Consider the following 26302-nt stretch of genomic DNA (forward strand, 5'->3'; position numbering starts at 1 on the left):
ATCCCAGGCAGACAGACATTGGATCCCCTTAGAATGACACCAGTACTTGAGCCAATTGTCTTTGTATTGTGGTATCATTCTTGGTGAGGGCAAGATGCTGCTCAGGGTCAGGGTCATACCAGCCTGGGCTACATAATCGGAGAGCTTCTCTATGTCTCTTTTCATGTAGTCCAGGGAGGTACATCTCAGGTCATTCACACCAGCATGGACAATGACGGAGTCATATTTGTACTTGCTTTGGAGTGACCTGAGTGCGTGTGTTATGTGGCGGATCCTAGCTCCCGATAGACAGCTCACAGTCACCTTCTCCTTGTTCAGCCTGGTTAGTGGGACATCAGTGTGTCTGACTATGGAGTCACCTATTACTAGTGTATCAGGCAAGGTGTTTGGCCTTAAGGGCTGTGATTGGTCGACACACTGATTTATTGAAGTATGTGTTGCATGTGTTTTGTTATGAGGTGGTGGATTTTTGGATGTCTGCTTTGGGAGCCTCTGTTGTTTTGGTAAGTTTTTTATTAGAGCCTCCAAGTATGTCTTTGTGTTTTTATGTGTTTGGTTTGCAGTTGTGTTAGGTCTATGTGGGACTGGGATTGTTGTGTGTGTGGTTGCCATCTCCTCCTGTCTGGTCATGCCAGCCCTGAGTTGAGAGAGTTCAGCCTCCAGTTTGGCTATATAGTTGCATCTCTCACATGTATTTGTGTTTGTTGGGAGGAGAAGAGGGCTGTCTGTGTACATGAGACAATTGTAGCATTGTCTCAAGATACCCAGATTGACCAGCTGAACTGGAGACGACGCCAGTAATCTACCACTCGACATGCTAGAACAGTATAAGGGAGTGGTATACCTTTAAGGGAAGTGGATATTCACAGGGGTGGTAAGTAGATGTAGTGCTTTACTTAGTACGAGAGTGCTTACTTAGTAGAGAAGTATTGAGAACAAGTGCTAGGCTTATACTACAGTGACTAGTCTGGTTATACTAAGAGTAGAGCTTCCTTAAGGGAAAATTTGAAGAGCAGACTTGGCGGAGCCAGAAAAAGTTTAACCTTGTTTAACCGGCACTGTGCTATGAGCACAACCACGCAAAGCCATGCAAACACAGATTTTAAACAGTGAACTACAAAAGAGCTAGAAATGGTCCCAAACAACCAATTACTACAGCTTCTTGTGCTGAGGTCACTTCCCCCAAGGACAGGTAGACTGCTCAAGGCTCCCCACTCCCACTGGTGAGCAAAGAAACTTCCTTCTATCCAAGTAAGGTAATGGACAACACAGGAACTACACCACAGCCCAGAATACAGCAATGCCTGTAAACTGGTCTAAACTTGTCGAGGAAGGCGGGAAAACAAGGATTATTTTTTTTGTTTTTTTTGTTTTTTTGGTAGAAACACACAGAAAATGCAGAAACAGTGATAAATTAGTTACACAGGCTAGCACACTTTAGTGGGCAGCCTCCACAGTTAAATTAAACAAACAAACAAGCAAACCTTCGATCAAATTCGACTAAAATGTAACTTTAAGTGCAGATTTTAAAATAATGCAGCAATCAGTTAAAAAACAGTTCAGGCTAGTTCAAGGTAAGCTACAGAAGCTATTTCAAGTGAAAAAAAGCAAAGATACTTAAATCCAGAAGGTAGTCGCTTTTCTGAGTTCCCTGCTGCTAGGACCACGTTTGACTCCAGGTCCTGTTGCCGTTGGATTTATCAACTGTTATTGGTAGTTCTATACTTCCTCCTGGTGGGTACAGCTGCCTCTATGAAGCTATTAACATGCATGTACAGAGTTTCTTTGAACAGTTCTGCATAGGCAGCATTATTCTAAGGGTTTATGGGGCTTGAAAGTTTGACAGGTTATCACTTAATATTAGGAAGTTAGCCTTAGTAGTTCCTAAATATTCCAGGGTTAGCTGTGGTTTCAGCTTTTATTTTTACTTCAGAGGAGACCATTTTGTGGTCTGACCTTACCAGAAAAGACATTACACTAGGGGGTATGCAGCACTCTTCCATATTAGTGAGGACCAGGTCCAGTATCATTGCACCCCTTTTGGTGTATTGACAGTCTGGTCCAGGGAGTTTGTGTTTACAAAATCCAGGAATCTCTGTGCCTTTATGTTTGGTGTTGTATATGATTCCCAATTAATAGTGGGGTAATTAAAGTCACCCATGAATATTGTATTGGGTTGGATGGTGAATGTTTCCAATAAGTTTAAATTCATGGTATGGGTTTGCTGGGTCATAGAGGGGGGACGTATAGCTTGTGAGAAAGTGGCATTGGATTTTTGCCTATGGTGATTTGATTGTGGAGAAGCTAAAGTGCATTGTCCTGTTTGACCAACCTTGAGGTATATTTACTTTTGATGTAAATTAAGACACCTCCACCTTTAGTCTCTGTCTGTATAGGAGCTGGTGTAAATGTGTGGAAGGTATTATAACCTTGCACTGTTGGTGTGCTTTCCGCTACTTAAACCATGGCTCACTGACTGCACAGATATTACCATTCTCTAGGGTAAACAGAGCTTCTAGGGAGTGGAGTTTCTTGTTTAAACTTCTAGCACCGAGCAGCAATACCTTTAGACTTTCTTGGTTTTGATTTATGTCAGAAGTACTTTGTTTATCATTGCTTAAAAAAGGGACTATGGGGAGGACAATGTTTTAGCGAATATTCAAAAGCCTAGTGGGTAAAAGAAGAAATAGAAGAAGGCCATAAAGCTACAACTCCCTGGAAAACGTTAATAGGCTGAAGGCAGAGACAATCTCTTTCTTGGCTCCCTTCTCATCAAACTCCTATGTTAAGACACAGCATTCCCCCTAACTATAAGACTAACTGTATCCAACCCACAGTACAGCCTAAGGAGTCAGTCTATGAATTGCCTTACTCTCATAATTCCATCCACCAGATTTCTTTCCAAAGAACACAGCTTATCTTTTCTTAGATCTAAATTGTGACAGTCTTTTCAACTTGATTTTACTGAAATCAGAGACTTCAAACAGTTCAGACCTCAATTCAAGCAATACCAAATACATGTGTACATGTCAGAACACAGGACATGTCACCTATCTCCCATGGAAGCACTATTACATTCATCACAGAAAACCTTGGCTGCTTAATCTCCCAACCTCTTCAACATATAAACTGATACCCACTGCTTTCCCATCTGCCCACTCCTTTCCCTACTACATACCTAATATTTACTGCTCCTGTTTTTAACTCTTGTATTGCCATTCTTAGTAGTCAACAATTGTCTCTGTTGAAATTTCCCTCCATACATGTCTGTACTACACCCATTCTTTTGGTTGTCTCATTTCCCTCCATACGTGTCTGTACTACAGCCATTCTTTTGGTTGTTCCATTTCCCTCCATACGTGTCTATACTACACCCATTCTTTTGGTTGTCTCATTTCCCTCCATACGTGTCTATACTACACCCATTCTTTTGGTTGTTCCATTTCCCTCCATACGTGTCTATACTACACCCATTCTTTTGGTTGTCTCATTTCCCTCCATACGTGTCTATACTACACCCATACATTTACCTCGGCAGCCATACCTGCATTATGCAGTGCATACTACTGATCCTAGCTCTTTTTAAACCATCTTATAAATACTTGTATATATTTTACTTCAATGTTATGTTATGTCACTAGAATCTATGACTCGGTTATATATTTAATCTTATTTTACTATGTAACCCAGGATGACTCTGCAAATAGTCAGGCTTGGTCAGTGCTCTACCCTAGTTATCAAAATTAAATAAATAAATAAAGCACATGGACTTACGTCTATGGAGTAGGCGGCCAAAGAAGGATGGCCCTTCCTCAGGAGAATAACTGTGTGCTGCCCAAGCTCTGATACCTGCTTCGGCACAACACCTGATGTAGCTTGTACAATTCTGTTCCTCAGTTTTACCAGACAGTTCTGTGTTACTTCTTTGCCCTACAAGATTTTTCTTTAGACAGATCTTTGGTGTTATATATACATATATCTCTAACAGAAGAAGAACATCCAGATGGCAGATCTACCGATTTCCTGTACTGTAGAAAGGCTTGTAAATTCCTCATGTCTCGTATTTTTGTTGGACTTTACATAATGGCCACAGTTATTAAAATCATGATTCTCTCCAAGACAGAAATGAAATTCAAGATCAAATTTCTTTAAGGAAATACAATACCAGTAAGAGAATTGGTTAGTATTTTTGAGAATCAGCACTTACAAACAGCTCCATAAAATACAGATTATAAAGTAATGCACAGAGTGCTCCCAAAGATGAAGGTTTAGGGATAAATGAATAAATTAACATGGCAAATTTGAGCAACAGCTCAGGTCATGGAGAAAAACAGAGTGGGGCATGGTGCTCAGTGCACCCTTTCATGCCCAGACTCCCCATAATGACCACAGAGCAACAGTTCTTCCATGAATCAATATGGCTATCTAACTGCTGAAAAATCAAGCTGGGGGAATAATGGTGACTGTTTATCATATCCATTCATTGTTTGAATTCTTGTAGCAATAATTCTTAAGAAGAATATCTTCTTTTGGCTACACCGTACCACTCCTTTAATTGGGTATGATTGGGTAGGTGCTCTCTCATTGGGTGGCTGGCTTAGTAATCTTGATGATGGGATCATTAAGAATCATCCTGGAGTTTTATAAACACATGGGATAAGAGTAAAACAAGGCTCCCAAGGCAAGAAAACAGGACACACTTTTAATGTTAGCGCTTTCATTCAAAAATGATACATGAACGTCCTCAGACAACCCCTTTGTGCTTCTAAAACCATAAATGCTTATAGCAACACTGCACTAACATTAAACGTGTCCTGCTGACTTGACTTGGGAGCTTTGTTTTCTTCTGGATTTATCTTTTTATGGAATGTTGAGTTTTGGTTCTGATTTGGTTGTACATGGGATAAGAGTGACAGCTGCTATCCCAGAATGCCACTTCCCTTATATACGTTCCTGAAATGACAGTGCTCAGAACAATTTTGTATGTATTTACTGAACTATGAGATTGCGGTTGTTCAAATCCTTTTCTATCTTTACTAGGAGTCTATAATTTTCCTCAAGGTTATTCAACCATGTATAAAAGGTAGGATGTGGGCGGGATGGTCTCCTGCAGGAAGCTTCTATAAAAGCACTTTCATAAAGATATCACATACAGATTTCAGTGGGTTTGTGTCTCAACAAGATTGACTCATGCAGTCTGCTGTTGGGACAGTTACAGACAGAGGAAGCATAGCGGATCCAGCAAAGACAGTGCAGCTCTTAGGACACAAATGAGAATGTAGTGTGTTACTTATCTAGAGCCTAGACTGTATCCGACTTGCAGGGAAAGGAGCATATTATGTAAACCAAGCAGTCCTTCTGTGATATCAGATTCTATTTCTCTGTTTTTGCCTTAAGCATAGATGCCACTTGGTGCTCAAACAGTGAGCAGAAACTAAATCAAATGGCTTTTTAAGGTATTCTCATATGGCATGCCTTGCATTAATAGTATGGAAAGAGAAAGTTGTCCTCTGTTTCTATTTACTGATTCTTAGCATGGAGTCATCACACAGTGAACTAGCAAATTTGTCTAAAATTAAATATGTACTAATTTATTCATTTTACTGTTAGAATGCGTATGAAGACATCAGTGCATAAACTTGGTTCCCTGTCACTTATCCATTAACCTCACAGAGCTTACACAAATCTGATCTCTATAAACTGAACACTTCACGTTCTTCTAAAAATCCTAGATACCAACTGTTTAACAGAAGATCCTTGTTAGCCATTTAATATATGGCACTCATTTTCATCTTTCCATTATAAATCTGTATTAGATTGGAGTCCCAAGTATCAGAATTATATCTCCCATGTAAAAATCTCAAGTTTAAATAACATCTTGTATATGACAAAAAAGTGAAAAAAACAAATGCATGCAAAAAGGGAAGGGAGGGTGAGAGGGGTGAGTAGGAAAGCTTTGACTCTCAGAGAAGATGCAGAGCTATCCTTACAAATAACTAACTGCAATGCCTCATATTAAGGCTGGGGACAGATGTCCAGCTTTTTCAGCTGACACTGACATGCAAGGATAAAATGTTCATAATGTCATCAGTAAACCTGCAAAACAGCATTATCAAACTCACCAAAACTCTACACACTTTATTAAAACAACAAGTGACAACAGGAAATTATATGACAGTATATTTAAACACCTATATGCTTTTAGAAAAATATAACAGAAAATTAATTTTAAACATGGGTCATTTGGTCATTTTAAATGTTGCAGGTTTTTATGTTTTAGAAAAATTATGTTGTGACTGGGGAGGTGGTGACACTGATAACCTTTTGGAACTGAAACAATGTAATGTATATGGGGTCGGGGAATCATGCTGCCACCAGCCTTCTTGATTCAATGCCACACTCCTGCCTTCTTTGACACTCATGCCTGACTGTCGCAGATCTTCTCTCACACAATCCATCCACCTCTTCGCTAGACATCCTCGTTTCCTCTTACCTTCTTCCTGTCTGTCCCAAATCATCTTCAACAGATTGTCTTCTGCTTTTCTGCACATGCCCGAACCATCATAATCTGTTGTCTTTGATATTATCTGCAACTGGAGCTACTTTGGCTTCTGCTCTTATGTCCTCGTTTCTTCACCTCTCCCATAGTGTGCATCCTACCACCCGTCTCAGGCACTTCATTATTATCACCTGTAGCTTCCTCATCTGCTTTACCTTTACTGCCCAGGTTTCAGTAACATACAGTACTAGTGGTCACACCACTGTCTTGTACACCTTACTTTCAGCTTCTTTGGCATTTCTCTATCATACACTACACCTCACACTCTATGCCAGTTGGCTGCAGCCCCTCTGATTCTAGATTTGACTTCTTCAGTCAGACTTCCCTTCTCCTGAACCACCCCTGTTAGATACTTGAAGCTATCAACCTGTTTCACTATTTTCCCCTCAATCTCAGTTCTCAGCTTTTTCTGATTTCCCCAATTAGCTGCCATTACCACTGTCTTAGCTATACTTAGTTTCATCCCACATGCCTTTGGGTTTGCATTCCATTCCCCTATCCTTTGCTGAAGCCCCTGCTCAGACTCTGCCTACAAATGCCACATCATCTGCATTCAGCAGCTTTGTTGATCTGTCTCCTCTGATTTGTTTGGCAATGTAGTCTATCAGTAGTATGGAGTGGGCTCAAAGCTAAACCCTGGTGCACATCAACTCCCATTGGGGACCCCTCTGTGAGACCGAACACTGTTCATACTTGAAAACAGTCACCATAAAACATTGTCCCCTAATGGCTGCTCAGGTAAAACACCACAGAAATGAAGCTCGTTTATGATCCACCGGTACAAATAATGCTCTGTAAAGGTTTACGTCACTTTGGGGGTGGAAACCTCCAGGGATCGACTTGAGGAGCAGTGGCAGATGTGACATCATTATTTGAGAGCCAGGTGGTCCATTTAAATTGTTCACACAGTATGAGTTGTATAGTCTGAAGAAGCCAGTTTGGCAAAAGCGCTCACTCTTGTTCTTACTGAATAAAACTGTGTTTTAATCGTACTTGGATTGTTGCCTGCATTCCTTTGCCAGCAGAGCATTATTTGTACCGGTGGATCATAAACGAGCTTCATTTCTGTGGTGTTTTACCTGAGCAGCCATTAGGGGACAAAGTTTTATGGTGACTGTTTTCATTTATCTTTATTTGGTTACGCTGTCCCCGATCTCTGTTTGTGTGCTGTGTTGCTTTTTAGTGTGTTATTCACTGTTCATACTTGAGTCATCGGGTCCTTGTACATAGCCTGCACTAACTATACCAATGTTTCTGGGACTTCAAACCAGCACAGTGCTGCCCAAATCAGCTTTCTTGGGACTTTGTTATATGCTTTCTCCAAGTCTAGGAATGCTCAGCTGGACTCTTTCCTCATCTCTAGCTTCTTCTCAACTATCTGTCTCACTGCAAACATTGTGCTACATCCTGACCTGAAACCAAACTGCTTATCTCCCATCTTACCTTCTACTGCTCCTCATATCTGTTTATCAGTCACCCCCTCTAGAACTTTCATGCAATGTGACAGGTGTTTGATAGCTCTGTACTGTCCACAGTTGTGAATGTCTCCTTTGTTCTTGTACTCTGGCACAAGTATGCTTATTCTCCAGTGATCTGGGATATGCCTTTTTTTCCACACTGCTATGAGTAAACTTATGAGCCATGTATTCTGTATTTCATCCAGCATCTTTATCATATCTGCTGTGATCTCACCTGAGCCTGCTACTTTCCCTGACTTCAGTTTCCTTAGTGCTATTCTTACATCTTCTAGAGTGGGCTGCTCTACTTCTTGCATTGTAGGCTGTGTTTGGGGCAGTACTGCTTCTGTGGGGTTTTCTTCCTTCAGAAGCTAATGGAAGTACTCCTTCCATCTGCCTTTGATGTCCTGTGGACTGATGAGCAGGTTTCTGCTGGCATCTCTTATGAAGGGTGTCTGAATATCTTCTTTATCTTTCTGACTTGGCCTTGCAATCTCATATAGTTTCTTTGTGCCACCTACTTAGTCATTTTACAGAAGCTGGTAGAGTGCCTCTGATGCCTTGTTCTTTGCTGTTGCAAGTCATTTCTTAGCTTGTTAGCCAACCAGAATTCCTTCCTAGCCTAGTCCATCTTTTTGATTTCCCACTTTTTCCTGCACTCCTTTCTTTTGATGACTTCCTGGACTTCTGCATTCCACCACCAGCTTTCCTTATGTACCTTATTTCCATACCTGGCTCACCCACATGTCTGTTCTGTAGTCCTCACACATGCTGTTTTGAGGTGCTGCCAGTCTTATTTCAACTCCACCTATTTCCTCCTCTTGGGGTGCTAGAGCCATGAGTTATTCCTTGAACTGCTGTAATTTCTCTCTAGTCAATTTCCATATCTTCAGCCTGGTCTCTGCTGACATTAGAGCCTTCTCTGATCACTACTTGCAGCTGATTGTGGCAGGCAGTGGTTTATGCTATGAGCTGACTGTTTCCCTGGGGATGACTTTGCAATCACTGATTCTATCTCAATGCCCTTTACTTAACAGGAAGAATTCTTTCTGAGTTGCATGTTTACCACTCTTGTATGTCATCTTTTGACTGTCTCGCTTTCTGAGCCATATGTTGGATACCATCAAACCATTTGCCAGAGAGAAGTCCAGAATGGTCTCTCCTTCTGTATTTTTGTTGCCCCACCCATGTGGACCCAGGCAATCTGTCTGTCCCAATATGTGCATTCAAGTCACTCATTATCAACACTAATTCATGTTGTTCTGCTTTACCTAGTAGGTCCTTCAACTGCTGTATGAATGCACTCTTTTCCTCACTAGCACAATCCTGATTATGACTAATGTCCTTTCATTAGACTAGAGTCTAATTGCCATGATTCTGTCATAAATTCTGATGACATCCCTCACTGCCTTCTGAAGCCTCTCTCTCATCACCATTTCAACACCATTTCTAGCCTGTCCTCCTCCTGAATAGTGGACTCTGAATCCTAAGCCAAGTGGCTTTGCTACACTGCCATTCTATTGTCTCCTTGGTACATAGGATGCCCAGCCTCCTTCTTACCATCATGCCATCCTCTTCCAAGCTGCATCCTTTCAGTGAACCTACACTGAGCATAGCAATTCTTAGTTCATGTTTGGCAGGTTGTTTTTTTTTTTTATGACCAGCTTTCACTCAACAGAGCTATCTTGGGTAACCCCAGTTGGGCAACTGGACACCGACCCAGCCAGTATCTTATTGACTGCTGGGCTTTATGGCAGACACATACTGACGAATAGGGGCACATGTACCCCTCTCACCATTAGCATAGGTCCCTGAAGTAGGTCAGAGTAGGGCGAATTCTCAACCCACTTATCACCAGCAAAGACCCATGCCCATTTGGTGACATTAGTCAATATGACCTAATCACATAGAGCAATATTTTACACTGTCGAGTGGCTAGCCCTGCCAAGACACACAGTCTGTGATCCATGTTCTCCTATCTAGAGGATACTGTGCACCACATATATATTGTTCCACTTGAAACCATCGAATGTTCAGAACATCGAAGTTCTGATCATCGAGACCAGAACATCGATGTTCAGAATATTGAAGGTTCAAAGTGAACCACAGAAAAAGAAATAAACATTCAAAAACTATTTTATGCAGGGGTCTTCACCTCCCTGCACCTCCCATGTGGGGGCTGTGCCCCCCACACCCCCCACTTATATATACTAATTCAAAGATCGCACAAACACAAAACAAAAGCCAACTCACACACGCACATTCTCCAACCCCTCACACACACATCAAACACATCAGCACACTCACACACACTCTAACTCCCACTCAAAACCCTTAGAAAACACTTACCTGACATAACACCTACATCCACACACGGCACCGCGCACCATCAAAACACAATCCCGGACATTACACAGCGTAAGGTCATAACTGCGAATTCGACATATATTCGAGCTCGCGATTGTGACCTTTCGCTATTTTTAACATTCGGCTTTATAGTCTTGAGATACTGAAATTCGACATTTCAGTAATTCGAGGTTATAAAGTATTTTTATATATATATATATATATATATATATATATATATATATATATATATATACATACAAAATGTATGTTTTTTTTATTATTCTTCTTCATGTAGAAATCAACAAGAACACCAGGCAGGAAAACAGTTTTGCAGTTCTTACATTTGCTTTTCTGTTTCTCTTTTAATTGACAGGTAGTTTTCAGCACTGGGTACTGTATTTTATTTGTTTATTCATTTATCTAGCCATTTGTTAGCCAACTAAGTGGCCTGACCCAGTGACCTTTTGCAGCCATGACTTGGGCTCATTTTGGCACTGATATTACACAGTTTTACAACACATTCAAGCAGGTTCATAGTTTATTACTAAGCTAACTGCTCTTATGAGCCATTTTAAGCCTAGCCAATTATCCCTTGTGAGACTCAAACCCTACACCTTGGGTTTGTAAGGCAAACACCTTAACCATTAAGCCACCATCCCAACCAAATTTTACAATTCTGCACTTAAGTAGAAATGAAACAACAGCACACAGTACATTCAAAAAATATGGGCAAAATGGACACAAATAAGAGAACAGTTTAACATTTCTTAATTTTATGGGATCTTAACATTGACTGTCAACCCCCTTTTAAGGACAACCACAATGCCTTATTAAACTTATATTTATTTATTTTACACTTGTTTACCAGTGAAATCTGGCTGGGCAAAAAGGCCCCTTTCCAGAGGAGGTCCAGGGAGAAAAGCTTCAGTACATGCAGTACAAATAAAATCTTTTAAGTTATACAGTATCAGCAATGTCAGGATGAATGGAATTAAAATAAATGTATGGATTTAGCCACCACCACCAGGCTCAACAAAATACTAAAAAGGAAGACCAGTTTATCTCAACTCTGTCATGCTATAACTGGAATATATCAAGAACAATGCCCCTGGATGAAGAAGTTTCTTATTTCATACAAAAAGGGAATATAGTTTTATCGATTCTTAACTAATGTTTTTATACTATGTCTAATTTGTTATAATTATTTAAACATGCATATGTTTTTGTTTTATTTTTAAAGATTTTAAAATTATCATTTTTAAAATGTTTTATAATAATTTGGAGCTTTTCTCCATGGGCCTCAGCTGAAAATGGGTTTCTGCCAAGACAGACTTTCCCAGTAATCAAATGTCAATAAATAAATAAATAAATAAATAAATGACACTTTTTGGAAAATTCTAAATAATTTAGTCCCTCTAAGAACAAAAAGGGTCATAAATAAACATAGCTGCATGTTTAACATTTCTAAATTTTATGGGATCTTAACATTGACTGTCAACCCCTTTTAAGGACAACTGCAATGCCTTAATAAACTTCTATTTATTTATTTTACACTTGTTTACCAGTGAAATCTGGCTGGGCGAAAAGGCCCCTTTTCAGAGGAGGTCCAGGGAGAAAAGCTTCAGTACATGCAGTACAAATAAAATCTTTTAAGTTATACAGTATCAGCAATGTCAGGATGAATGGAGCAAAGCCTGCAAGGAATGGTACAAAAGAAAACAACATATCTTTCAAAAGTTTAAACAGCTCAGAATCCTCACCAAGGAGCAGGTTAAAACAGACAAGAAAATATCTTACATCAGCCAACAAAAGCACCAAGACAATCTCAAACTTTTCTGGGCTTCCCTAAAAACGTTATTCGCATGCCATAATGTCACACCCTCACCTTTCACCACAATAGTAAAGACTCCACTGCTTCTCAATTCAACTCCAGCTTCACCCAGTCATATCCCTGATTAATGACCATCCCAATTCCCCCTGCCATTTCCCATCATATTTGAAAACCACTTACAGACATTTATCTTTCACCCTATTCCTATCACTGCCAGAAGGACATTACTAAGCAAATTAAAACCAACAAACTCTTGTCTGCTGACAACCTCCTCACCAAATTTAAAAATCACTGCAGATGTCCTGGTCTTCTGATCCAGTGGTCAGTAACTGAAAACTATGTTCCCTCCATCCAGAAAAAATTCTGAAAGCTCTCTTCACCAAGGTGTTACATTTACTAGGTTTACTTACTATTGCCATCTTATTACCTCTTTCAACGATACTAGAAAAATGCATGCATAGACAGTTCTAATAACAATCCCCTCTCCGAAACCCAGCACTGTTTCAGACCCAGTGTGGTACTAGAACTGCTCTTCTTAATTTCACACACAATATTAACTCAAATAGAAATGAAGTCAACTTAGTCTTCCCCACTTTTCCTTGACTTACGCAAAGCATCTGATGCAGTGCCCCTCCAAAAAGCTGTCTCTGAATTTGTCTCCCTTAGCCTCAGTTTTCCTCTTTTCCTGGTTCCACAGCTATCTTTCCAATTGCAACAGGTAATTAAATGGAAACAAGATCACTCACCATTCCAAGCAGTCTCTGCTGATGTACCCAAGGCTCTATACTTGGCTCCCCTTCTAATTAACATTTTCACAAATAAACTTCTCACCACCAGCAAATGTGCCACTTGCTTACAATATGCTATTGATTTAACCCTTAACTGCTCTGTGTCTTCACTAATTAATCTTCAGAAAGTCTCCCAGGACTCCTTCACTGTTATTGAATCTTGCTGTAATCACTGCTTAACCCCAATCAACCAAACTTCACCCTAACACAACTTCTTAACCAGAAACATACATTTAACATCACCTCATGCAAAAACACAATGGTCCAAACTTTAAGCCAAACCAAACTACTAGAAGTCAGAATTGATGAAAACCTGAAATCTGACCATCCTGTACTACAAGCCGTTAATAACACTCATCAAAAACTTGGTTTCCACTACAGAGCCAAGCAGCACTTGACAGATACAGCATGGATTAACTTAGCATCAGCCTACCTTCTTCTAAAACTGGTGTATGCTTCCCCTGTTCTAACAAACATCTGCACTACTTATAAATATTAACTGGCCTCATACCACTATAAATAGTTACATTTGCAACCAGCCTTTTTTATAAAATACATTGTCCCCTGGAATTTGAACAACTAAACTGGCACAAACTCTCAAAGCAACTTCCCTAGTCAGAACTAATCCCTTCCCTGCTCACAACAAATCCCAGCACACAACTTATCACTGTTCAAAACCTCGTATATTCTCCACAGAAATGACCAACACAAGAAACACTCTGGAAATTACTTCTGCTCTCACTATGTTTCTAAGCTATGGAATAACATTCCTATTCATGTTTGTTGTCTCCTTCTCTTCCTCAGCCTATATAACCACTACTTATCATAGGATCATAGGAAGTTACTAGGCTAATGGCTGTAGGGCCCTTACAAGCCTAGCCAAGTACTACCCTTATTTCCAAGATCAGCACCTATTGCCCCTGTCCAAGAGGGACACAGGTGGAAGCCATGGAGTGAATTTATGGTTAATCATCCAATTCATTCATATTGCATTTGAAGAGGGCCACTGAGGTGATGTGTTTGATATGAAGTGGGGGGTCTGTTCCAAAAGTGTGGTAACCTCTGGGAGACAAATCTGTCCCTGCAGCAGGTTCTATTAATGTCACATACCAGGTTAAGGTCTTTAGAGTGGGTAACCATTGTACCATGTGACTTGTGGATAAGCAACATTTCCAATAAAGCAGGGTCAGACATTGCCTAATATGCATGGCAAAAATCACCTCTGAGTAGTCTGTATGAAACAGAATAAAGTGACAGTGATTTCAGATTATCCATATAGGACAGATGCTGAAGACTTTGAATTTTTCTTGTGAGGAACCTCTGTGGGCTCTCCAATTGCTGCAGGTGCTTGGAAAGGTACATACCAAAAGGAGCATTGTACTCAATTATTGGCCTGATGAGGGAAGAGTACAGGGAGGTTATAACTTCTTTTTTTCTGGAGGCAATGCCCTTATGAGATGAGCAATACAGAACACCCTTCTTACCACTGTGGAGACATGGTGATCAAAGGTAAGGTTGCTGTCAACTTGTGTGCCCATGTCTCTCACCACTGAGTGAGTACTGCTCCCAGTTTGCAGTCATATGCAAACTTTATCAGCCACAGACCTTAAGTTTTTGCTTGTACTTCAGAGAAATATATTCAGAACAGTAGCGGTCCCAGGACTGATCCCTGTGGAACACCATTGGTTACAGGTCAGCTGTTGGAGGTAGATTCCCCCATTTTGACTATATGGATTATATCAGTGAGCCAGTTACCGACCCATCTAACAATATAAGGGTTGATACCTAGCTGGGTGAGTTTGTCAATGATGCCTGAGTGGGGGATAGTGTCAAAAGCCTTGGCTAAGTCTAGGTAGGCTGTATGCACAGATTTCCCCTTGTCCAGGGCCTTGGTGACTGTCTTGAAGAAGTCCACCAGATTTAACAGGCATGATCTCTGTTTGACAAATCCAAACTGAGTACGATGAAGTGTTTGGAGATTACCTATATCTCTGTTGATAAGGTCCATGATGATTCACTCCATGGCCTTGCAGATAAAGCTAGTCAGGCTAATAGGTCTATAGCTCCCAGAGTCAGTGGAAGCACCACCTTTGTGCAAGGGCATAACATTGGCCATTTTCCATTCAGCTGTGATGAAGATGGTGCTTAGACTGTGATTGAAAAGAGTACCCAATAGTGTTTCTAATTCTTGTTGGACCGCATGTAGGACGCAGCCTGGGATGTTATCAGGTCCCATAGATGCTCTGTTTTTGGCCTTAGAGAAGGCGTTTATGACCTGCTCTTTAGAGATACAAGGTATGGAACAGGTGGTAGGGATGTCATGTGGTACATGTGGTGGGGACAGAGGAGTGAAGTTTTCACAGAATCTGTCGGCCAGTAGGTTAGCTATGTCTACAGGCTCAGTATATGTGGTATCATTAACTACCAGTTCGGCACAAATCTGGGCCTTTCCTTTTAGTTTATGGATTTAACTAAAGAACACCTTATGGTTGCCCTAAGTTGAGGAAGCTAATTTGGATTCATAGTTTGCTTTGAAGCACTTCACAAAAAGTTTTATTTGCTTTTTTTAAGCTGAGGAGGGTGTGTTTCTAGTTTAGGGCTTGCTCCCTCTTACTCTTATACAGCAATTTCTTCCTGTTATTTTAAAGCCTGTTAATAGCAGTTGTCTACCAGGCAGGTTTGCTCTTCCGTGCGGAGCGTGCAGTTATACAGGTGTTTGTATAAAGCATTGGTGTAGAAGACAGCATAATTGCCAGTTCTTATCTGAGGGGGGAGGTGCAATGAAGCAATTTAGACCATCTTGTAAGAGGTTAAAATCTGCCTTAGAGAAGTTTTTTAGTTTAGTTGCTGCTGGGGGGGGGGTGTGATAGTTACCTCAAATGAGACTGATTTGTGGTCTGATCTCACCAGGGAAGACCTCACAGTGGGGGTGCTACAGTGGTCCCCCATATTGGTAAGCACCATTTCCAGGATGTTGGCACCCCTTATGGGTGTATCAACCAGCTGGTCCAGGGCACTGGAGTTAATGAAGTCGAGGAACCTTTGGGCAGGTGAGTTTGATCATGAGTAATTTACCCAATCAATGGATGAGTAGTTAAGGGCACCAAAAACCATGGTGTTTGGATGTATCTTGATAGACTCAAGTAGATCCAAATAGGTAGAGTAGGTGTCCTGATTCATGGACGGGGTCCTGTAGCCAGCAATAATTTGAATAGGTGTCCCACCAACAGTTAAATGCACCTGAAGTGTCCCCAAGAAATCATACTGTTTAACCAATCTGGAGGTGTATTTATCTTTAATGAATGTTGATACACCACCTCCTTTAGTTTTCACATCTTCAGTTTGGGGTCTGAACGTGTGGAAGGAGGGGTAACCAGGTATAGCTGGGGTGCTCTCCACAGCCTTATAACAAGTCTCCGTGACTGCACAAATGTTTGCATCTTCCAAGATGATGACTGCTTCCAGTGAGTGAAGTTTCATGTTAAGACTCCTAGCATTTAGCAGCATAACCCTGAGGTTGTTTTTAGATGGAGTTTTAACATCGGGAATTTTGCCCTTGAGACACTGCCTAAAAAAGGCATTATGGGGGTGGCAAGAGCCTTAGCCAGTAGTTGAAATCCCAGTGGTAACAGATGAAGACAATGACTGGCAAAGCATTGAGGTGTGTCGATCATGTCATCCCAGGCTGATAGATACTGGATTACCTTAGAATGACATCAGAAAGCAAGCCAATTATTGAAGTCAATCATTTTCTTTTTGTAGTGAAGCATCATCCTAGGTGAAGGTAAAATGCTGCTTAAGGCTAGGGACATACCTGCCTGTGACACACAATCTGAGAGCACAGTCATGCCTCTCTTTATATAGTCAACGTGGACTATGACAGAGTCATAACAGTACCTGTCATTGAGAGACTTGAGTGTATGTGTGATATGGCAGATCCTAGCACCTAACAGTCAGCTGACCGTGACCTTTTCCTTTTCCAGCCTGGTGAGAGGGACATCTGTGTGCCCCATGATGGAATCATCTATGACTAATATGTTTGGTTTTTGTGTTTTGCCTTAAGGTTCTTGACAGGAGTGACACTGGTGTGATAACTATTATGTGTATTGTGCTTTGCAGAGGAAGTATTATGTGTAGTGTGCTTGTGTTTGTGAGGTTGCTGGTGTTTAGGTATGTATCTGGTGAGGACCTCCACATATTTAGGTATGTGAGATGTGTGTTTGGGTGGAGTAGGAGGTGGTGTGCATGCTGACAACCCACTCATTGTCATATGTACTGACTGGTGTGTGAGAGAGCATGGATTCAAGGTTCTTAGTGTAGTTGCATCCCTCACATGTTGAGATTGTGTGGACTAGGAGTAGAGGGTTGTCAGTGAACATGAGGCAGTTGCTACACTGCCTCAGGATGCCCATGATGACCAAGCTGGCTAGAGAAACTGTGGGAAATTGTTCATCCATATTGTTAGGTACATTTGTATGGTCAGGAAAAGAGGTCACACTTAGGAATGGCTAGTGGGTGAGAGGTGTGTTGGTACCTCTGTGGCTAGGCTTAATGTTCCACCCGACAGTAGAGCAGGGCCGCAAAAAACTTCTGGATGACCACATGCAAAGTGCAAGAGAAAACTTAACAAGCAAAACGTTTGCGTCTATAATCACCGGTGGTAACCACCACTACTCTGCAGTGCTCGATGGTGTGCTACATGCAAACCTGCATCCCTATACATACTAACACCCATTTTCTGCCTATATCTTTATCCACCCACTACTAAATACTACCTACTTTTGTTCCTTTTCTCTGTCTATTCATCTGTCTCCCTCCCTAATTTCTCTGCCTCATATCTGTAATATTAACAGTAACTACTGCAATTTCTCAGCTATCTGTTTTCAGCCATATAAATATACTGTTACAATTGTATAATTGCTGTCACTGAATGTATTTGTATAAAATGTTGTCACTGAACCTATTTTTAAACTTTGCTGTAAAGTTTACAAGTTATGAGTTCATGTAATTTTGTGGAACTTTTCTCCCTGGGCCTCTGCTGAAAATGTGCACTGTCCAGTCAGACTTTCCCATATAAAAATAAATAAATAAATAAAGATTGTTTAAGAACATAGGCATTACAGTCAAGGGAATATAAATCCATAAGCTGGATGTGAATATATACTGGAAATTGAAGATGAAAAGTATACGTAACAATGGTGTGACCAGTGCTTCTTTATGGTGTAGAAACCTGAGCAGTGAAGGAAGAGTGGCAGAAGAAGCTTGAAGTGATGGAGATGAAGTGCCTGAGATGGGTAGCAGGATGCACACTGCATTACAGATCAGAGATGTAGCTAGCAATGGGACTTACAGAGTGCTAATGCTCCTCAGTTCTGAACATAAATATACGCACTCATTTTTGAATGCTAGTAATGCACTGAAGAACACTTTATCCCCATGGTGGTTGCCTATTTTGTTCCACCCTAGCTACGACTATTTGACAAATAAAGAAGGGAAGACATCAGAGCAGAAGTCAAAAGTAGCCCTAGTTACAGTGAAAGTCAAAGAGAACAGATTATGGTGGTTTGGCCCCTTGTGCAGAATAACAGAAGTCTTTCAGGTTAAATCAGATCTGGAAGAGACAGGAAGAAGGCAAGAGGAGATGAGGACAACCAGCCAAGTGATGGATGGACTGCATGAGAGAAGACAGGGGGGCATGACTGGCGAAGAAGGTAGGAGAGTGGCTCTGAATAGAAAGAAGTGGTGACTGCTGACCTCGTGTGAAAATAAGAACTGGGGGGGATTGATGTTGAAAATGATGCAGTGCAGACAGTGTCATGTATCTCTGAAACATTTGTATTAATCAAAAATATACTCTTTGAACTTATTTTGAAGTGATGTGAGTTTTAGTTTTATCTTATCTCCAAAGACAAATTATTGCAGCAGTCTGGGCTTAGTTTAGTTTTAAGTGTGAAACTATGTCATTGCTAGATGTTAAGTTGTAAGAGGGGAATATTTTTATAAGCATGCAGGAAGTGGGGGTAGTTATGTTGTAAGTCTAATTTATTCAAAAAGGTAACCTGCTAATTGTATTAAGAAGGCAGCAATTTGCACATCTTGTTGATTGCTGTCTGAAACAGAGCTGTATTCGATGAAGCATGTAGAATATTGAATGGCATAAAATATCCCACCTTAGTTAACAGGACATTCTTGGCTAAGGATTTTATAGTTTCAGGGTACAGAAATGCTGAAACTTCATAGAAATCATATAGGTAAGCTTTAGTTGCTGAATAATCTTGTTAATTGCCTTATTAGAATGAACTCTAAAGAAGAAAAGGTGGAGTCCAAGAGTAAGCCAAGGTATTTATGTCACAAGTTGGCATGAGATAAACTAATAAGAAACACACACTCGCCTGCCTGCAGAGACTCCTGACAATGCTCTAAGTAAGACTTCAGATAAACCCCTTTAAAAACACTGGTAGTTCCCCTAAACAGTTACTAGAACCAAGAAGAAGAAGTAAAATTTAACGGTTTCATCTTTAATCGTAAAAAACTTACTCAGAATCCAATTAACACAACACTACCAGTGTTTTTAAAGTGGTTTATCTGAAGTCTTATTTGGAGCATTGTCAGAGTCTCTGTGGGCAGCCAAGGTATTTATGTTTATTGATTTGAGAATCAATCAAATGTTCTTAACTTTAATTTGTTCACCAACTGTTAGGAAGTCTTTCTCTCTCCCTCTCTCTGATACACACACACACACACACACACCATGGTATTATGAATGTTAAGACACATTAACATGATTTTTTTTCATGAAAAAATACTACTTTGTTGTGAAAATGCTGGTTTGACACAAACATTCTGCTAAATGTTGAATAAATAAATTGTAGGAGATGGTGTTCTTACAGTGTGTTAGCTGGGATGTATGCAAAAGATGTTATGGTAGAGCATACTGCAGCAGAGAACATGCAACAGTCAAGACTGATTTGGGAAAGCTGCGCAAATGCACTTAAAAAGAAGAGCTTTACTGGCAAAGTCTGACTGGGCAAAGGGAAAGCCCCTTTTCAGTGGACACCCAAGGAGAAAATCTCAACATGATAGTAACATTGGCCTCTTAATTAAGAAGGGGCTGTTGGTGGTTACCAGCCAGAAAGTCAAGCAGTATGAGTATTTTGGCCAAGTGTGATGACTATTGGAATACGCAAGCCTGAGAAATTACTGAAACAGGGCTTAGATTAATGAAAAAATACACATCAGCCTGTCTGGAAGATTGCCTGAGGTTTGGCTAGGACTACTTGGAATCTTTGGTAGATGTCAAACCAAAACTGTAAGAATTTGTTTTTGTTTAACGGACCATTCCTGAAACAGAATTAAGCTTGTGTTTATTTTATCTTAATGCTTCACTGTAAATGAAGTGCAATGAACTTGAAATTCAGTTTCCAGCGTGTGTGTGTTGCATGCAGCAGCACACGCACACACACACACACACACACACACACACACACACACACACACACACACACACACACACACACACACACCTTTTTGTCCATCACAGTGCAGCTCACATGAGCAAAATAGAGTCTGTTGTCACCCACCCTAATGGACTAGGACTCACCATCATTCTGCTGTGCTATATCAGTGTTGTATAATGATATTTGCTTTTGTTTGCTGTTATTTTTATATGTATGTGATGTGTAATAAGATTATTCAAATCCATTCTTCTACAGCTAAGAAATGCTACTTTGCAGTTCTAGGTTTTTATAGTTATCTGTCCTGCAGTTCATGAGCACTTTTTTGATGAGATTTTCTGAGCACATCAAAAATGCATTTTTAATATATTGTGAACCATTAAACAACTGCACATATTTTTCCTTTGTGAAATGGAATGAGAATTGAAAAGAACATCTTTGAATCCTGATTTTTAATACTAAATTCTGTCCTCCTGTTTTATTTATATATTGGTTACAGTTTCTGATAGTTTAGTTTAATCATTTCAAACTCTCTTTAATTCATGCCTTAGTTTGATTTGAGGATTTTAGGAATAGAAAATGTGTGAACATAAAAAGAACTGTGAATATGCTCCGAGTGTGTTTGTTACACTATTTGTGAGCACACATTGGATTCCAAGGTTCAGTTCATTCAGAATATGAGCTCTTCCATAGGAAATCACTGTCAGCAAGTTGTGCCAGTAGTATCCCTTTTGGGGGTAATTTCCCCTTCTTCAAGTTTTTGCGACCATGGAGATGGTATGTATAAGTTTGAAGGGTAGGGTTTGCTCCCCAAAAAGAAATGTGTAAAACCATGTGTTTTTCAACCATTGTTTTGGGTTAATGGAGTTCTGGGATTCTGATCCTCTGCAGCTTGAACTTTGTCCACTCATAGTGAAAGCATATGTGTGTGTGTGTGTGTGTGTGTGTGTGTGTGTGTGTGTGTGTGTGTGTGTGTGTGTGTGTGTGTGTGTGTGTATACCCGCACATGGATTACAGTTTTCCAATGTTTGTGGTATTGTGCTTACCCTGATTTTGTTATCAGACACACTAGTACCTATTTATTACTTTATTTAGTTAGTTATTATTTGTTTTTCTTTTCTTTTTGGCAGGTATTCGTAGTAGCTACTGAATGAAAAGTAGGATTGATAGATTAAGATTCTGAACAGCATTTTCAGTTTTAACCACTATTATGTGATTAGTTTGATATTTTTTTTCTAATTTTTGTGGGGGAGTGCACATTTTGAGAATTTGCTATGTAGAATCTGCTACTAATTATTACATCTACTCAGCGTGATTCACAGTTCTCTCTCAAATGATTATCTTAACTGTCTAGTCAGACTCCATGCATTTTGGCTGTTACTGTAAAATACTTATACATTTATAATATGCAGTTAGTTACCAGTGTGGTTCCTGGATTACACATTAAAGAGAATGTAGTCTGGCACATCAGACGTACATTAGAAGCAGTAATATGACAACAGCAGTGTTTCAAGTGCTTTGGGTTCAGGTCTGAGCTGAAATATTTCTATTTCTCAATTAAAACTGTATTTTTTAACTACTCATATCTCATTTCTGTGGGCTTGCCACATATTAGGGTGCACAAGTCATGCCCCCTCCTTTTTTATCATTAATCTTGTAAATGTAAACCAGTAGTTTTAGGAAATTTGGAAAATTGATTGAAGTAATTTTGGTGAAGAAACATTTAGATGAAAGAAATTGCATTTGATGAAAAGCTTCAAATTAGTTTTTCTTATGTGCCAACTCATCATATTCTATCCAGGCACATGGCATAGCCCCCCTCAGTGTCCAGACCTAATATGATTGTCTATTGGGTTGTTGTGCCTTGGACTTCAGGAAGGAAGTCCGTCTTAAAATGATTCTCTGGAGAAAATTGCATTTTTATTAATTGGTAAAAAAAATGCATAACTACGTGTTGAATCTTTAACCACTATATTTCAAATATTGCTTGCACTCACAAAGGGTTTGCTACAATCTCTTTGCATGTTTTTCTCTCAGTAGATATATGTTTTGAAGCTTTTTTCTATGGGTGTCCACTGAAAAGGAGTCTTGCATATCTTGTCAAAACTTCTCATTAAACAAATGCAACTCAGTAAATAAGTTAATCTACCATTTTTGTCACAGATTTAGTTTACAGTGACAAGATTAAAGACATAAGTAACTTTGAGATCAGTATTTCATATGAGCACAGTTTCATGAAGCTTTATGTTTAATGCATCCATTGAAGAAATCTGATTCTATAGCCTCCAGTCATAGTTTGTCCCATTTGCAAGGTTGGAGGCTTCTGGAATGTTCGTTAAAAAAAGAGATATGTTTAAGCACTCACAAAAAAAAAAAATTAATAAGGAGAATAATAACTACTTTTTCAGCCATTTTTTTTAATTGGGCAGTGAACTGATTAATTTTCATTTAGTTTGCTCATTTGTTGTACACTGTTTATAGGATTTATCTTGTTGTGCAAAATAGTAATATAACTTGCAATGTGTTACTTTTGTCAGTTAAAAGCAGGATCTGCAATGCCGAGTCCCCAGGAATTACTGGGGAAAATTCTGATCAAGAATAAAAAAAATCAAACAGCACCACCTCAGCAGAACAACCAGGACCCGAATAAGAAAAAACCCGCAGACTCTGACGATGCAGAACAGGCTCTACCTGCAGATGTGGATGATGGTTTATCATGGGAAATCTATGGTAATGTAGTTTCACCTGTTGTACTGGCTCAACAGAAAATGTACACAATCCTGTAAAATACATAATTCTAATTTCTGTTTAATATAGCCACTTGAGTTTGTTACTTGAACTTTCATGTCAAATTCATTGTCTTACATAGGTATTTTCATGACTAATCAACTGTGGTTGGTGTGTGTGCGCGCACGTAGGGGAATGCCCATTATTCTGCATGCACTTTGTGTGTGTGTGTGTGTGTGTGTGTGTGTGTGCACGCGTGCGCGCACGTAGGGGAATGCCCATTATTCTGCATGCACTTTTTGTGTGTGTGTGTGTGTGTGTGTGTGTGTGTGTGTGTGTGTGTGTGTGTGTGTGTGTGTGTGTGTGTGTCTCTGTGCCTGTGTGTGTTTGTGCATAGGTAGCTGAATGCGCATGTGTGAATACAAGGGGATACCATTAACATTAACTTCCTTAAGGTCTGAGAGCAGTAGTGTTGGTTAGTGTGTGATTCAGAGACATGCAAATCAACCGATATTGAGGTCTTTGTAATTGCAGCAACAGCTGTCTCTGAATTACATTTTCTAATCATTGTGGTAACTGACTGTCGTGTAATAGGCAATTACTGTGAGTGGTAAACCTTTTTCTGAATCCAGCACTGATCTCTATGCAACATGTTGATAATGAACTTGTACTGATAGAATGTGGTAGTACATTGCCTCTGTGCCATGGCTAACAGCTAAATATACAGTATTTAAGGATGGGAAGTGACACCAGAGATTACTAGATTCTAGGTACATAGTATCACTCATTATAAAGGAGCAGCAGATGAAGCAGGGTGCATCTGAAGAGGATATGTCACAGGAAGACATTCTGGAACTTCCTGTAGAATGCCCACAGGAAAAAGAGAGCAAAGAATGTGCTCTCAGTCTAGAAGAAAATGATCTAAGGGAAGAGCTGCTTGAATCAGTAGAGATGGACAGGAATATTAAGATTGATGTGTACCTGTACATCCTACTGCCCAAGTTCATAGGTTCATAGGTGGGTACCAGGCTTTCTGCCCAAAGGCATTTATAAGCCTAGCCGGAATGTGAATGGCTTTCGCCATCCCCTTAGATTAGTTCCCTGTGCCTCTGTCCAGCAGAGCCACTGAAGTGATCCCCAAGGTAAACTTTCTGCTTCCCATCCACTCGTCAAGGTTTCTTTTGAAGAGTGTTAGCAAGGAGCTCTGCCTAATGTAGACTGGGATCTTGTTCCAAAGCATGGGAAGTCTCTGGGACAGGAATCTATCCCTCCAGCACATCCTATTTATTGTTGTGGTAAGGTTTAGATCCCTAGAGCATGTGATTCGAGGGGATAAGGTTTTCTTAGGTGGAGCATGTCCATCAATTCTGGGTTGGACATGGCCTTCTATGTCAGGCAGAGATCACCTCTGAGTAGGCGGTATGCAACCGAGTACAACTGGAGTTTCTTCAGCCGAGCTGCATAGGGCATCTGATTAAGGCCATTGATCCTCTTGGTGAGGTACTTCTGTGGTCTTTCCAGCTGTTGCAGGTGTTTTGTAAGGTACATCCCAAATGGGGCATTGTACTCTAAGATGGGTCTGATGAGTGATGAGTAGAGGGGCACAATGACCTCTTTTCATCTGGATGCAAGCCCTTTTGTGATTAGGTGAGCCACGTAGAAGGATTTTCTAACCACTTTGGCAATGTGATTATCAAAGGTGAGATTACTATCTACTTGGGTCCCCAGATCCCTTATTACATCTTCTGTATTTAGGGGACTGCCACCTATGTGGTAGTTTGTGGGTACTTTGTTTTTTCCAAAGGGGATGACTATGCACTTTTTGGCATTTAGCTTGAGGCCATGATTTTGACACCAGGTATCCGTCTCAGTGAGACCCTTTTGGAGGATGTCTTTGTCAGCCAGAGAGTCAATTATAGCCCCTAGTTTACATTCATCTGTGAACTTGGTCAGCCATAGTCCTCCTGTGCTTGCCTGTACCTCTGAGAAGTATATGCCGAACAGGAGGGGGTCCTAGGACTGAGCCCTGGGGAACACCACTTGTAACCGGTTTAGAGACGGACCTAGCTCCCGCAACTGTCACCATGTGGGTTCTGTCCGTGAGCCAGTTGGCAACCCATCTTGTGATGTAGGGGTTTATGTTCAGGCTGGTGAGCTTGTCTATAATACCAGAATGGGGAATGGTGTCAAAAGCCTTAGCAAGGTCTAGGTAGGCTGTGTGTGCCACCTTTCCCTCATCTATAGCCTTGGTAACTGTCTCAAAGAAGTCCACCAGGTTTAGGAGGCATGATCTGCCCTTAACAAAGCCAAACTGGGCAGGGTTCAGTGTTTGGAGGTTCCCAATGTCTCTGTTAATGAGTTCCATGATGATGTGCTCCATAGCCTTGCAGACCAAGCTAGTCAGGCTTATAGGGTGATAGTTCCCAGGGTCTGTTGTTGTGCCACCTTTGTAGAGCGGGATAATCGTTGCTGTGCGCCACTCTATGGGTATGTAGCCTGTGGAGAGGCTGAGGGTGAACAGTGTGTTTAGGTGAGGGGTTAGTTCGTCTTTGAGCTCATGTAGGATGCAGCCTAGGACACTGTCCGGTCCCACTGATGCTGAGTTTTTGGCTTTAGAGAGGGCTGTTTTAACCTGATTGTCTGTGATTTCAGGGACTCTATATTCTTCTGGTATGGTTATGGGTTCTTTTGGGAGTGAGATGGGGTGAAGTTTGCGCTGAACCTGTCTGCCAGGATGTTGGCGATATCGGTTGGTTCAGTGTATTTTGTGCCATTCTGCACTAACTCCGAGCAGATCTGAGCATTGCCACTTAGATTCTTGACATAGCTAAAGAATGCCTTGTGGTTATCTTTGGAGTCCTTGGCAATTTTTCTTTCAAAGCTCACCTTGGATGATTTTATGAGGAATCATAGTTTCTTGCTGATACTGATCAGGGATGTCTTCCCTTCTTGAGATTTGACTCTTTTCTGTACTAGTTTCCTCATTCTATTGTATAGCTTGTTTATGGCAGGAGTCCACCAGACTGGTTTCCTTTTCTTGGAGGAGTGAGTCTTGGTTTTGCTTGGGATGGCACGATTCATGCATTCTTGTAGCTACCCGTAGAATGCATTAGTATATGATTTTGCAGCTTAGACAG

General features: G+C 40.5%; 1 protein-coding gene across 1 annotated transcript in view; it reads left to right on the forward strand.

Annotated features, from left to right (window-relative positions):
* Window positions 1-26302, forward strand: part of LOC122803768 (1-phosphatidylinositol 4,5-bisphosphate phosphodiesterase beta-2-like) — an 805974-nt gene that overhangs the window by 173975 nt on the left and 605697 nt on the right. Inside the window, exon 6 of the mRNA XM_044073456.1 lies at window positions 22976-23168. Coding sequence (XP_043929391.1) covers window positions 22976-23168 — 193 coding nt within the window. The remainder of the gene's footprint in view (window positions 1-22975; window positions 23169-26302) is intronic.

This window comes from Protopterus annectens, chromosome 6.part0 (genome assembly GCF_019279795.1).
Source record: "Protopterus annectens isolate FY-2018-M chromosome 6.part0, PAN1.0, whole genome shotgun sequence".
In the NCBI taxonomy this organism is placed as follows: Eukaryota; Metazoa; Chordata; order Ceratodontiformes; family Protopteridae; genus Protopterus; species Protopterus annectens.